This window comes from Narcine bancroftii, chromosome 3 (assembly GCF_036971445.1).
Source record: "Narcine bancroftii isolate sNarBan1 chromosome 3, sNarBan1.hap1, whole genome shotgun sequence".
NCBI classification, from domain to species: domain Eukaryota; kingdom Metazoa; phylum Chordata; class Chondrichthyes; order Torpediniformes; family Narcinidae; genus Narcine; species Narcine bancroftii.
The window spans coordinates 38,817,849-38,831,046 of NC_091471.1; the positions used below are offsets into that span (position 1 = coordinate 38,817,849).

At 41.1% G+C, this 13,198-nt stretch overlaps 1 protein-coding gene across 5 annotated transcripts in view; it reads right to left on the minus strand.

The window, feature by feature from the left end:
- The window catches only part of dym (dymeclin), a 523,412-nt gene that overhangs the window by 207,985 nt on the left and 302,229 nt on the right, over positions 1 to 13,198 (minus strand). For all 5 annotated transcript variants that reach the window (XR_011353340.1, XM_069923865.1, XM_069923863.1 and 2 more), the window contains exons 12-13: positions 8,488 to 8,601; positions 5,594 to 5,688 (exon numbers count right to left, since the gene is read on the minus strand). Coding sequence is in view for 4 of the 5 variants with exons in the window: in XM_069923865.1 (XP_069779966.1) it covers positions 5,594 to 5,688; positions 8,488 to 8,601 (209 nt within the window). In the remaining variant the exon portion in view is untranslated. The remainder of the gene's footprint in view (positions 1 to 5,593; positions 5,689 to 8,487; positions 8,602 to 13,198) is intronic.

Consider the following 13,198-nt stretch of genomic DNA (forward strand, 5'->3'; position numbering starts at 1 on the left):
CAGGCCATGTCGACCCTTCAAGTCCACACCGGTTCACTTATATAACTCCACTAGCTCAACTCTCCCATTCTCCGCCCATAACCCTCCAACCCCCTCACCTCCATTTACCTTCTCTTAAATGACAGAAGGACCCTGCCACAACTATCTCTTTTGGAAGATCAATCCATTCTGCCACCACTCGCTGAGTGAAAAAGCAGCCTCTAATATTACTCCTAAAATTTTGCCCCCTTACCCTTAACTCATGCCCTCTTGTTCCAACCTCCCCTGCCCTTGGGAAAGAGTCTATATCCATTCCTTTCATAATTTTAAATACCTCTATCAAGTCCCCCCTCAACCTTCTACACTCCAATGAATAAAGTCCCAGTCTCCTTAATCTTTCCCTGTAATCCAGATGCTGTAAGCCAGGCAACATCCTTGTAAATCTGTTAAGGTGAATGCAATTTCTGAATTTCCTATTCCCAATGCCAAGAAAGTGAGAAGGCTTTTAGGAATGGCAGGGTATTAAAGGAAATTTTGCTGAAATCACTCTTCCTTAAACCAATCTTTTGAAGAAAGAAGAAAAAATTGTGTGGACTAAACTTTGTCTGAGAGCTTTAGAAAATTTAAAGGAGATGCTTATGCCATTACCCTGTTTTAAAATCTCCTGATTTTGACAGACTATTTTCTTTCGCAGTGGGTGCCAGTGAGAGGGCAGCAGGTGCAGTTCTAGTACAAAAAGATGATGTAATTTACCATCCAGTTGCCTATTTTTCACAAAAAATTCCAATGTTCATAATTGAGAAGGAGCTGTTGTCTATAATTCTTGCTATGTCGAATTTTGATGTATAAAGGGACAATATCTGCCTTATATTATAAAATATTGAATTTTAAAAGTCTCTTTAATTAGGATTAAAACTGAATCGGAGAATGATCTTAATATGTCTATTTCATAAGAAGACTGGAGTTCAATTTTGGCTCAATTTAAAGTGGTGCATGGACCAGATATCAAATCACTGTGTGGCAAATGTAAAAGATTTGAAGCCTCTTTGATACACACGTTTTTGCTTTGTCCCAATTTAGCAGAATTTTCAGAACATTTTCGGCCATTTTTGGGATCAATCTAGAACCATGTCGGTTGATTGCAATGTTTGGCTTCTCCAGAAATGTAAACATAAATTTGATGTCTAACCAAAAACAGGTCTTAGCATTTTCGACATTACCAGCTAGAAGAGGCATATTGCTTAAATGGAAAGAGGACTTTCTACCCTCCCATAGACAATGGTTACTAAGTTGGCTAATGCTTTCTAAGTTTGGAAAACGTAACTGGTTACTTTAAGAGCAAATGAGAGACTGCCATCCTGCAAAAGAATCACTTGCAAAGAACCACAGATCATCTACAAGGCAGAAAAGGGGAGTATAATAGAAAACTTGTTACTGTGAATGACGGCAATTTCAAAACTCAGAACATTATCGTCATCCAAGACAATGTAACCAACTTGGTTGTTAAATTGAACATTCAATTCCTCCACCACAAAAGAACCATGGCTGCGCTGAATTTCACGTTCAAAAAGCACTGGAATTTTTTTTTCACTCAGGCTATTACAAAAACATCTTCCAAACCACAATATCTACCAATATAAAAGCGGAAGAAGCATGGGAACTATCAACAGTGGGCTCTCCTCCAAAGGAAAAACACCCGAATTACAAAATAAACTGCTATTCTTTCATCAATTTTGGGTCCAAGCTCTGGAACACTCCACCTAACACTATTGTAGAGTTCCCTTCAACAGAGGCACAGCAGCATTGCTCATGGAGGGCTTAGCAAACATTCTCGAGAGAAAGTAGGAACAGGCAACAAACTCCAGCCTTGCCAACAATGTTCCCATGTCGAAAGATAAATTTAAAATGTCATTTATTACAAATCTTAGAACGTGAGAACCTTGGAATATAAAATTGTCCATTTTTAAATGGCAGAGTGGCAATCGTTTTCATTGAACAGTTTCAATTTTATGCGAATTAATCTCCCACTTTGGTATCTGAAGAGTACAGGTGATTTTAATCAGATGCAATCAAAAATAAATTTTACACATAGAAAATTGTGATGCTTGTAGTTACGATATTTTCAAAAACTTGCAGCCCTTGGTGTAGTGTTAAAGATTATAGGACCAAAATATTGCAGACAAAGATATGACAACTGCAATTTGCTGATGAATCCAGTGCTGAGCATCCATCAGCTGGAAGACAAGGGTTTTTTTTAAAAAACTGCTACTATAGCAGCTCTTATTTGAGCTAGAAATTAATATTCTATCATTCTTAATTTGAACTTTTTTGTTAGTGATAGTCCCACCACGATTTATGGTTTAACTGTAGAACATGTCCAACGTATTATAATAAAACCTTCTAATAAAAGCAAATTCCTCAATTAAGATTTCGCATTAAGTGCTAACCAATAAATGAGTACAGGTTCTTGCCCAAATTCAAGGATAAGAAATCAAGATTTCTCATCCTCGACACGCTCATGTGTCAAGAGCAATTACTTTATTTTGCCGTACAACACAATAACAGGCCCTCTCAGCCCACAAGCCCATGCCACCCAATTAAGCTACAACCCCAGTACTTTTTGAAGGATGGGAGGAAACCGGTGTACCAGGAGGAAACCCTCACAGACACGGGGAGAACATACAAGCTCCTTACAGATTGCGTCGGATCCTAACGCCGATTGCTGGCGATGTAACTACTATGCCGATCGCCCTGCCAGTAGTTCTCTTAAAAAATTTGAAATGGGATCATTAAAAAAAATTATTAACTAGTGTATTCCTGCCTTTTCACTTGCGTGCAAAATATGTAATCAGCATGAAAGGCCATAAGAGAAACACAAAAGTTGCATGTGCTGGAATCTTGAGCAAAGAACTGCTGTAGGAATTCAGCAGGTTAGACAAGGCTACTGGCCCCCATCTTGACAACCTTTGACAGGAGCACAATTAAGAGTGTCCTGTCTGGCTGCATCATTATGTGATATGGTAGCATCAGACCAGAAGACTATACAGAGGATAACTAAAAGACTAAGAGGATCGCTGGGGTCTTCCTTTCCTCTATAGATTTAATTTACTGGCAGCATTGTCTTAATAGGGCTCAAAGAATTATAGAAGACCCTTTCCATCCAGCACACAGTACTTTTAACCCACTATTATCAAGGTACAAGAGCATCAAAATCAGGACTGCCAGGCTGGCTAATAATTTCTTCCTGTAGGCTGTGAGACTGATTATTAATTTTCTGTAACTGTGCAAATAATCCCAAATATTTATATATATTTACTTTTGATTATTTATGTGATCATTATGTACTGTGTATTATATGTTTTTGTGTATGCACCATGGTCTGGAGAGAGACTGTCGGGTTGTATATATAAAATTAGATTATAATAAACTTGAATGGTCAGTCAATGTTTTGAGTTGGATGCCTTTATCAAGGCTAAGATAAAAAGGTAAAATTGCATAAAGAAAAGGGTAAGGAAACTTGGGGAGGGACTAAGTTGTGATCGGGCAGGAGGTGTGAGAGGTGAACCTAAAATTAGAATACTCACTATTTATGCCATTAGGCTTCAGGCAGTCCAGGAGATATATGATGTGCAGTTCCTCAAATTTACATTTAACATTTAACCTCAGCTTGATGGGGCAGAGGACAGGCAAGTGGTTGGAGTTCTCACCAGAAGAGAAAAAGCCTTGACACAAAGATTGTCAAACAATGTTTATGCTTGACAGATATAAAACATTATAGAAGAGTACAGGCACTTCGATCCACGATGTTTTGCCAAACTATTTATATCTACCCCCCAAAAAAAGCTGACCCTCCCTACCTCATAACCTTCTATTTTTCTTTCATACATATGCCTGTCTAAGATGGGGAATATATTTCTACCTGTGACATTTTTTAAAACTCCAGACCACATTTGTATTTAAGGTACTAATGTTGATAGACATAATAATAAAAAAATTGGTGCCTTTAATGTACCAACATTATCACTGGGGTCTCCCCCCCCCACCCCACCCCATGAAAGTGATCTACTGGGATCAGTGTCTGAAGAGGGCTCGCAAAATCATTAAAGACACCTACCATCCCACACGGAGCATCTTCCAGCTACTCCCATTTGGAAAGAGATACAGAAGTACCAGGCTGAGAAACAGCTTCTTCCCACAACCAGTGAGGCTGTTGAATGAGTGATGAACTGCCCCTACAATCCCTCTGAGACTCGACTATTTATTTACCAATATTTACTTATTTTAAAAATAATATGTACTGCAGATAAATCAGTTGTAAATATGTATGCTATGTATATATCTGTGTTTGCAAGTTTTTACGAGGTCCGAAGAATGCTGTTTTGTCCAGTTGTACTTATATAATTGTATGATAATAATAAACTTAAAGTTGAACATTTCATAAAACAACTCCAGCAACTGAACAGGACATTCCTGCAAATGATAAAGGCTTGAAAGTCAGCTCGATATGGATGCTCCCTGTCAGAGGCCAAATCTAATGGTACATTAAAACCCCTGTATTCGGCATTGGTAGATGCCAGATAAGAGAATTTTCTGGTTGCTTGAGTTTCTGTGTTGCATTGTCTTTGGCTTGGCTTCGCGGACGAAGATTTATGGAGGGGGTAAATGTCCACGTCAGCTGCAGGCTCGTTGGTGGCTGACAAGTCCAATGCGGGACAGGCAGACACGGTTGCAGCGGTTGCAGGGGAAAATTGGTGGGTTGGGTGTTGGGTTTTTCCTCCTTTGCCTTTTGTCAGTGAGGTGGGCTCTGCGGTCTTCTTCAAAGGAGGTTGCTGCCCGCCGAACTGAGGCGCCAAGATGCACGGTTTGAGGTGAGATCAGCCCACTGGCGGTGGTCAATGTGGCAGGCACCAAGAGATTTCTTTAGGCAGTCCTTGTACCTTTTCTTTGGTGCACCTCTGTCACGGTGGCCAGTGGAGAGCTCGCCATATAACACGATCTTGGGAAGGCGATGCATTATTGGGAAACTAACAGCAATGTGTGCCAATTTTAAACTTCCATATTTTTACCTATTTATTTTCCATCTTTTTCTTGGCAGTTGCTTGATGTTACCAGTTGCTTGAATTTGGGATAACAGGGGTTTTCCTGTATATTTTAATATACCAATTTCTAGAGTCCAGAATTAAGCTGGTAATAAAAGTCAAATTAAGTTATCCCATAGCATTTCTATTATTTTTAAAATTTAGACATACAGCATGTTGACAGGCCCTTCTGGTCCACAAGCCCATGACACCCAAATACCCCAATTAACCTACAAACCTCATACGTTTTAGGGAGTGGGAGGAAACCAAACCACCAGGAAGAAACCCACGCAGACATTAGGAGAGTGTAAAAACTCCTTACAGACAGTACCAGATTTGAACCCAGGTCACTGGCATTGAAATAGCAAATGCGCTAATGGCTACCCTAACTGAGCCACCCTTAGACGAGAAGACTCCACTTCTTTTAAAAGACAAGAGAGTACTGATTAAAAATGGTTAGAAAGAATCTAATTTAAACCATAGCAAGATGATTCATGATGATCAAATATTCTGCAAAAATACCTGAAAAAACTTACCTTATAATTCTTTGAGCTGCATATTGATGCAGGGAACGAAACTGAGCAGACATGTTGGCTAATGCTGCCAAACAATTTGTGTGAAGGTATTTGTCCTAACAAGGTAAATAAAAAGATTAGAAAAAAGTATGGACAAGAAATAAAATTGTGACACAATCATCAAAAAAATTTCTCAAGACATGTCATAGTTACTTACTTGGATAATGGAAACCAAGATAAATTAGAGCATATTATAAGTGTGAGTGTGAGTAAAAGCTTGGTTAAAGAGGTAAATTTCAATAAATAGAAAACACAAAGACTGTGGATGCTGGAACCTAGAGCAAAGACAGCAGGTCGAGCAGCATCTGTGGCAGGAGAAGCAATTGTCTATTTCTAAGAATCTGAAAATTTTTGAGGGTCTAACAGAAAAGAATGTTTATCATTTGTAGGGGGATGTGGTTGTCACAAATAGAACCATACGAAATCAGGTGCTGGATGGAGAATTAATTAAATAACACTTCAGCCTGATCAATCATTTAATATAATCAGAGCTAATTCAGGACTTCAGATCCATTGCTATCTATTCTCATAACTGGAAAATGTTGGGGGTGGGGGTAAAATGACCCACCTGAGGAAAGCTACAGGACTCAGGTTTCTGGCTCTGAGTCTGGCTCTATGGCTCAGAAGGGAAGGGGGAAGAAGAGGAAAATGATAATGATAGGGGATTCATTAGTTAAGATAACAGACAGGAGATTATGCTAATTTTGTTGAGTTAAGACCTGGGAAGTAGCTTTGGCCATTTTTTCCATGTTAATATTGTTAAATGACTTTTTGTCTTGGGACCAAACCTGAACACAGATCACAGACAAAAGAAATATCGCAGATAATTCAAAGAGGCAAGTGAGGTGATTGCTGGGTTCTTGACAAGGATCGTTGTATTAACACTAAGAACAGGTCTATGGAGTGGCCAAAATTGTACCTTTCTTCTAGAAAGTAAATAGGGATAATTCAATAATTTACAGGACAGTGAGCCTCACATCAGTGGTTAGGAAACTAGCAGATATCACTTCGGGACAGGATTTACACACATTTGGAAAGACCTGGTTAGATGAGGGACAGTCAGCATGGCTTTGTGCAGGATAGATCATGTTTTACAAACTTGATTTGAGTTTTTTGGGTAGGAGATAGGTGCACTGTGAAAGGTATACTAGCTGCATCACTGTTTGGTTTTGCAAATCAAGTGCTCAGAAATGCAGAAAGCTCTGGAAAGAAGCATCATTGCCTGATACATCACAGGCTCTAATTCACTGAAGGCAATCTGTGTGAGGTGCTCCTCAAGATAGCAGCCAAAATCATAAATGCCCCCACCCCCCCACCACCCTCATTACTTTGGTAACATCCTCTTCTCACTGCTACCTTCGAGCACTGTACAGAAGCCTGAAAACCAGCAGCTCTAGATTCAAGAACAGTTTCTTTCCAACATCTCTTGAACCTCCTCTTAATACATTAAACGCAGACTGTGATAACAGCACAAAAGGACGTCTGCCCAATTGCATCACTATTTTTGCACTAGTATTATTGTTAATATTTATTATACAATACATCTTATGTATCTCAATTTATCATAGTATCTTAGAAAACTGCTACAGGAGACGGCCATTCAGCAATTTGAGCTTACACCACCATTCAATATGATCATAGCTCATCATTCAACATCAGTACCCTTTTCCTGCTTTCCCTCCACACCCCTTGATGCCTTGGTCACATTCAACTCCTTTTTGAGTATATCTAAGGAACCTACTATCTCAACAACTTTCTGTGGCAGGGAGATTTATAAGTTCCCAACTCTGTGTGAAGAGGTTTCTCCTCATCTAAGTCCTAACTGGATTACCCCTTATCCTTAAACTGTGACCCCTTGTTCTCACCTTCCACTACATTAGGAATATTCTTTCTGCATCTAACCTATCTCGTCCTGTCTGAATTTTATGTTGCTGTGAGATCCTCATTCACTCTTCTAAATTCTAATAAATATAACCCTAGTCTATTCAGTCTTCCTTCAATCTTCAGTCCTGTCATCCCAGGAATCAGTCTGGTGAACATTACAGCACTCCCTCAAAACCAAGAATGTCCTTCATTGGATTAGAAGACAAAAACTGCATTGATATGCATTGGGGGTTCTGGTTCCATATTTCCTTGAAAGCACCCATGTGTAAATGGAGTAGTAAAGGAGTATGGTATACTTGTCTTTGTTGGAAAGGGAATTGAGTACAAAAGTAAGAAAGTCATTTTGCAGCTGTGGAAAACATTTGAAATATTGTGTTCAATACCAGGAAGGATGTCTTGGACAAGATACAAAAGGGATTTACCAGGATATTGCCTGGATTAGAGTATATAAATGATAAGGAGAATTTGGACTAACTTGGGTTGTTTTTGATAAAGATTCAGAGACAGTCAGGAGACCTGTTAACATTTTATAAAATTAAGAGAGATATTGAAAAGATAAAACATTCAGAATTTTAATGTGCAGAGTAGGGAGGTGAGGGAAGGAGAGGAAAGAGGGAAGGTGAGGTTGGGAGAGGGAGGAAAGGAAGGAGGCAAGGGTGCTGGGAGGGGGAAGGAGGAGGGGACAGAGGAGAGAGAAGGGAGAGAATGGGGAAAGAGTGGGGTTAAAGGGGAGGGGAGGAAAAAGAGAAAAAGGGGAGAGAAGGAGAAGAGGAGAGAAATGGAGGGGGAAGCAGGAGAGAGGGAAGGGAAGAGTGAAAGTGAGGGGATGAGATGGGAGAGGGGACAGACAGAAAGAGAGAGGGTGAGAGAGGGGAGAAAGAAAGAGGAAAAAGAAGAGAGGGAGGAAAAGAGAGAGAGTACATGTCAGTAAAGATTTGGTTTATAAATTTAAATACTTTAAAAATTCTTACCCTGGTTCTGGTCATGTTGTATTGTACTGTTCTTAACACCACGAGAATGAGTAGGCTTCCCAAGGAGATTTCTGTCAGAACTCGCTCAGCATACCAAGTAACATTTTTTAATATCTGAGAAAGACAAAATTTAGAAAGAGAAACATCTCTTCATTAAAACAAAAATCAGCAAAGACAACAATCCTTTCAATCATGCATTTTGAAAGAAAACAAATATACAATTCAATAATTACAGTATTTTCTCTTTCAACAATGCCCACCATATTTTTCAAATCCATCCATAGTCTTCAGAAGAATGTCAAATATGTCAGCAATGTGCACCATGAAGGCAAATTTTCAACCAGAACATATCAATAAATCACAAGCTCGGATAAAGATGTAATACAAAACCAGAACTGACAATGAAAGCGATTGAGCAAGCTCATAAGCATAAGAATCTGGTGGTTTTTAAAAAAAAAAATCACTCTTAAGCTTTAATCAAACCTACAGAACAGCTATAAAATGACCACAATCATATCAGTACTGAAGAAAGCACAATAACGATCTTAAATTTGCAAATGACTGGTGGCCCTGACATCCACTATCATGAAGTCCTTTGAGAGGCTGGTCATGGCTCATCTGCTTTAATTTCTCAGCCAGCCGTATCCCACTTCAATTTTCCAACTGTCCTTACAGGTCCACAGCAGGTTCACAGCAGACACCATATCCTTGGCCCTGCACTCGGCCCTGGAACACTGAAGTCATCTATGTCAAATTACTGTTCATCGACTATAGCTCCACAACAATCTCATCCCGAAACTTCAAGATCTTGGTCTTAGCACTCTCCTCTGCAACTGGATCCTTGACTTCCTGTCTTTCAGATCAGATCAGATCTATTTATTGTCATGTAAATATTACACAAAGTTGTCTTTAGTCTGTCATAAGGCAGAAAAAGATTCGCTATTAGCATTGCTTAGCACTCCTTAGTGAGAGAAAGAAATGCAAAAGCGAATCTCCCAGCGTAACCTCCAGAACTCCTGTAGCCTCGGTAGCCACATAAGAGTCCAGTTCAGTTAAAAATATTGTTAACCTGAGCCCAGATCCAAACCTCCGACATGACAAGGAAGCCTTCAGTGCCCAGAGCATTCTGTGCCCAGAACTTGGGTACCGCAGGGTCAGAAAACTTCATAGACACTTCCTCTTACTTACCTCAAGAACAGGACTCAACAAAAAGAGATCACACTATGAATGATGTTTATAGGAGACCTCATTTCAAAAGCCTCTAAGCATATTGTTTTCCAATCCCGCAGGGCTAAGTTCTATCTCCCACCCCAATAGTAGGCCCATTGTTTCTCATGTTTCTGCCCCTCCAAACTCATCATCATATCTTGACTCCATTTTTGTTGTCACCCTTGGCCCAGTCCATACCCACCTACATCCAGGAAACTTCACTGCTCTGTTTCACTTTGAACATTTTCAGTTCCATGGTCATGACTGCCTGATTTTCACCATGGGCATCCAATGCTCGAACATTTCCTTTCCCTTTAAGGAAGGCCTCAAGGCTCTCTGCTTCTTCCTGGATAACAGACTCAACCAGTCCCCTTCCATCACCACCCTCACCACCCTCCTCCATCTGGAAGAATTCATCCTCACCCTTAATAATTTCCCTCACTTTTTCCAAATCAAAGATGTAGCTATGGGTATTCTCATGGCTGCGTGGAGCAATCCATGTTCAAAATCTACACAAGCAATGCTTCCCAGCTCTTCTCTACTACATTGATGCTCCAACCTGTACCCATAAAGAGCTCATCAATTTTATCAACTTTGCTGCCAAGTTCCACCATGCCTTCAAGCATATGCTCTCAGGCTGAGGCTTTCCATGCTGTAAATGTAGTCCTCACCTGTATCTCCTCGATATTTCCTCACCCAACATAACAGGGATAGAGTTCCTGTTGCCTTTACCTACCACCTCAATAGCCTCCACATCCAATATATTATTCTCCATAATTTCTGTCACCTATAACTGTATCCCACTGCTAGACACATCTGGCCCACCTCCCTTTCTGTTTTTCATAAGGATCACTCTTTCCAAGACTCCCTTGCACCTTTCACTAACACTTATACTTGTGGGTTATATTAAGTTCAATACATAATAATAAAAAAATTGAAATACCTCCTATTAATATAAGGATTCTCATATTTGAATTACAAATGAAGATCACAATTCTGCCACTGGGTTAAATTCAACACGTTGACGATATGTCTACAGAAATTATGTTTATTCTATTTTTATTTCATGTGATTTTACATGATACCGTATATCCAGCATATAAGATGATTCTTGACCATTAAAAATGACATCCCAAAACCAGGGGTCATCTTATACGCCAAGTATGAAGTCCGAAATTTAAGAGAGAAGTCTCAGCGTTCTCCCTCACCGTTTAAAATCTGAACTTTAACAGCAAAGTTTCAACATTCCCTCTCACCGTTTAAAATCTGAACCTTTAACAGCGATGTCTCAGCGTTTCTCCATGGAGTCCATCCGCCCAGCTCTATACACGCTTTAAACAGCCTGTTAATGGAGCCAACTCTGGTTTATTTTAAATCTGCTAATAAAATATGCACCTTTACTGGGTAAGTTACTTTTAAAATATTGTGTTAGTATATTAAATGTGCCTAGCAACATCACTCCCCTGTCAGCGGTAAGGGCCAGACTTGGGGTGGTCTTATACAAGAGTATAGATCAAAACCTAGATTTTGGGTGGAAATTCAGGGGGTCATCTTATTTGTGGGTTGTCTTATATGTCAGCATATACTTGTAACACACTGATTTACCACAGATTACAAACAAATAAAGAATACATTCCATCATTTATTTCAGCACACCATGAAGTCAACTTTTTTTTATTCACTAGACACAAAATCGCATTTTTCAACTCTCCAATCCCACCCAGCTAAACTGCTCTGACCTTCTCATTAGGTACTTTCAAACTGTCTTGTAAAATGGGGATAACTGGGCAATTTGCCTGGTTAGTGTCCCACTCACAAGGCAGCTTGAAAGGGTCGGACCCAGTCAGCGTCGTCCAAGGTCAACTGGGTCCCTGCCCCATCCCGGAGGTAGTCAGGGAGCCCAGTTAAACTTACTCAGGATATGTCAACCAGCGGCTTGAACAGCAAAACAGCCAACCCCATTACTCCTGTGATGTCAGCGATTGCGTGTTGGTGTCAAAGGGAAATCCGGGCTGAAGTGTCTGCGGTGATGGGGGGGGGATAGAGAGGGATCACTGCCAGGGCCCGGGGTAGAGAAGAGGAGGTAGGTGAGAGATCACTGTCATGGGGGTAGAGGTCGATGTCACGGGGGGGGGGGGGGGGTGTGGGGGGGGGGGGGGGTGGATGGGTACCACTATCAACAGCAGAGGGGTCGCTGCCACAGGGGAGAGAGGAGGGGTTGCTGCCATGGGGGAGAGAGGAGAGGGGTCGCCGCTGTGAGGGCAGAGGAGTCGGCTGTCACGGGACAGAGGGGTCAGCTGCTGTGGGTTGGGGGAGCACGGATGATGGTGGGAGGGAGACAGACAGCTGGTGGGGGGGGATGGGGGAGACTAGTTGCATGACACGTCACTTACTGCGTCATCGCTGGGGCAGGATCACCCTTAAATTGCTGGGTTGGCAATTTATTGGGGCTATCTCCCCTCAGCTTAAAAGGTTCTGGAGGCATCTTTGCCCCACTAATCGCACCTGAGTCCCGGGAGGACTACCTGGGTGCTGCAGCTTAAAAGCACCTGCTGGCTCACTGCCACACGGGTGATCCTGACACTCTCGCTCCTACCTCTGAGATTCATCACCCATATACTGACGCAACTGCCACATACTTTAAATGCTTGCTGTCAGCAGTAAATTTCTATACCATCCAATGATGGAAAAAATTTGCAACCCAATGAATACCGCAATAAATTAAATAGTTCTGACAAATTAAAAAGTTCACAGTCTTGTTTTTCGTATATCAACCTAGTCATCAGCTCTAGATTAGATGTGTTTCCCACAACTAATGTCTTAGAGACAAACACTGAAGATCAGCAGGTCAGGAAGTCAAATGGACAGTCAACATTTTGGATTAGAATCCTTTTATTCAGTCAGTATGACCACCGCCAGTGGGCTGATATCGCCTCAAACCATGCATCTTGACGCCTCACAGTTCGGCGGGCAGCAACCTCCTTTGAAGAAGACCACAGAGTCCACCTCACTGACAAAAGACAAAGGAGGAAAAACCCAACACCCAACCCCAACCAATTAATTTTCCCTTGCAACCACTGCAACCGTGTCTGCCTGTCCCGCCTCGGACTTGTCAGCCACAAACAAGCCTGCAGCTGACGTGGACATTACCCCTCCATAAATCTTGGTCCGCGAAGCCAAGCCAAAGAAAAAGAAAGAAAAAAAATGAGAAGGGGAGATAGGAAGCATAAAGAGGATAGGGGAAAGTTCTGGGCGGGGGTGGGGTTAGATGTAATAAATATTAAAGATGAGTGAGGTGGAGATGCATATGGGGTAAAGAGACCACTAGAGGCGGGGAGTGGGTTTCAAGTCAAAACTGAACTCAAGACAGATGGGGTGGATCCAAATGTGAGTGGAAAATTCAATGTTCATGACATGGGGTTTTAGATTACCCGGACAGAATGCATGTTACATTATGCCTCATTTAAGATGAAGCTAAGGACAGAGAGGTCTGTTTGGGAAT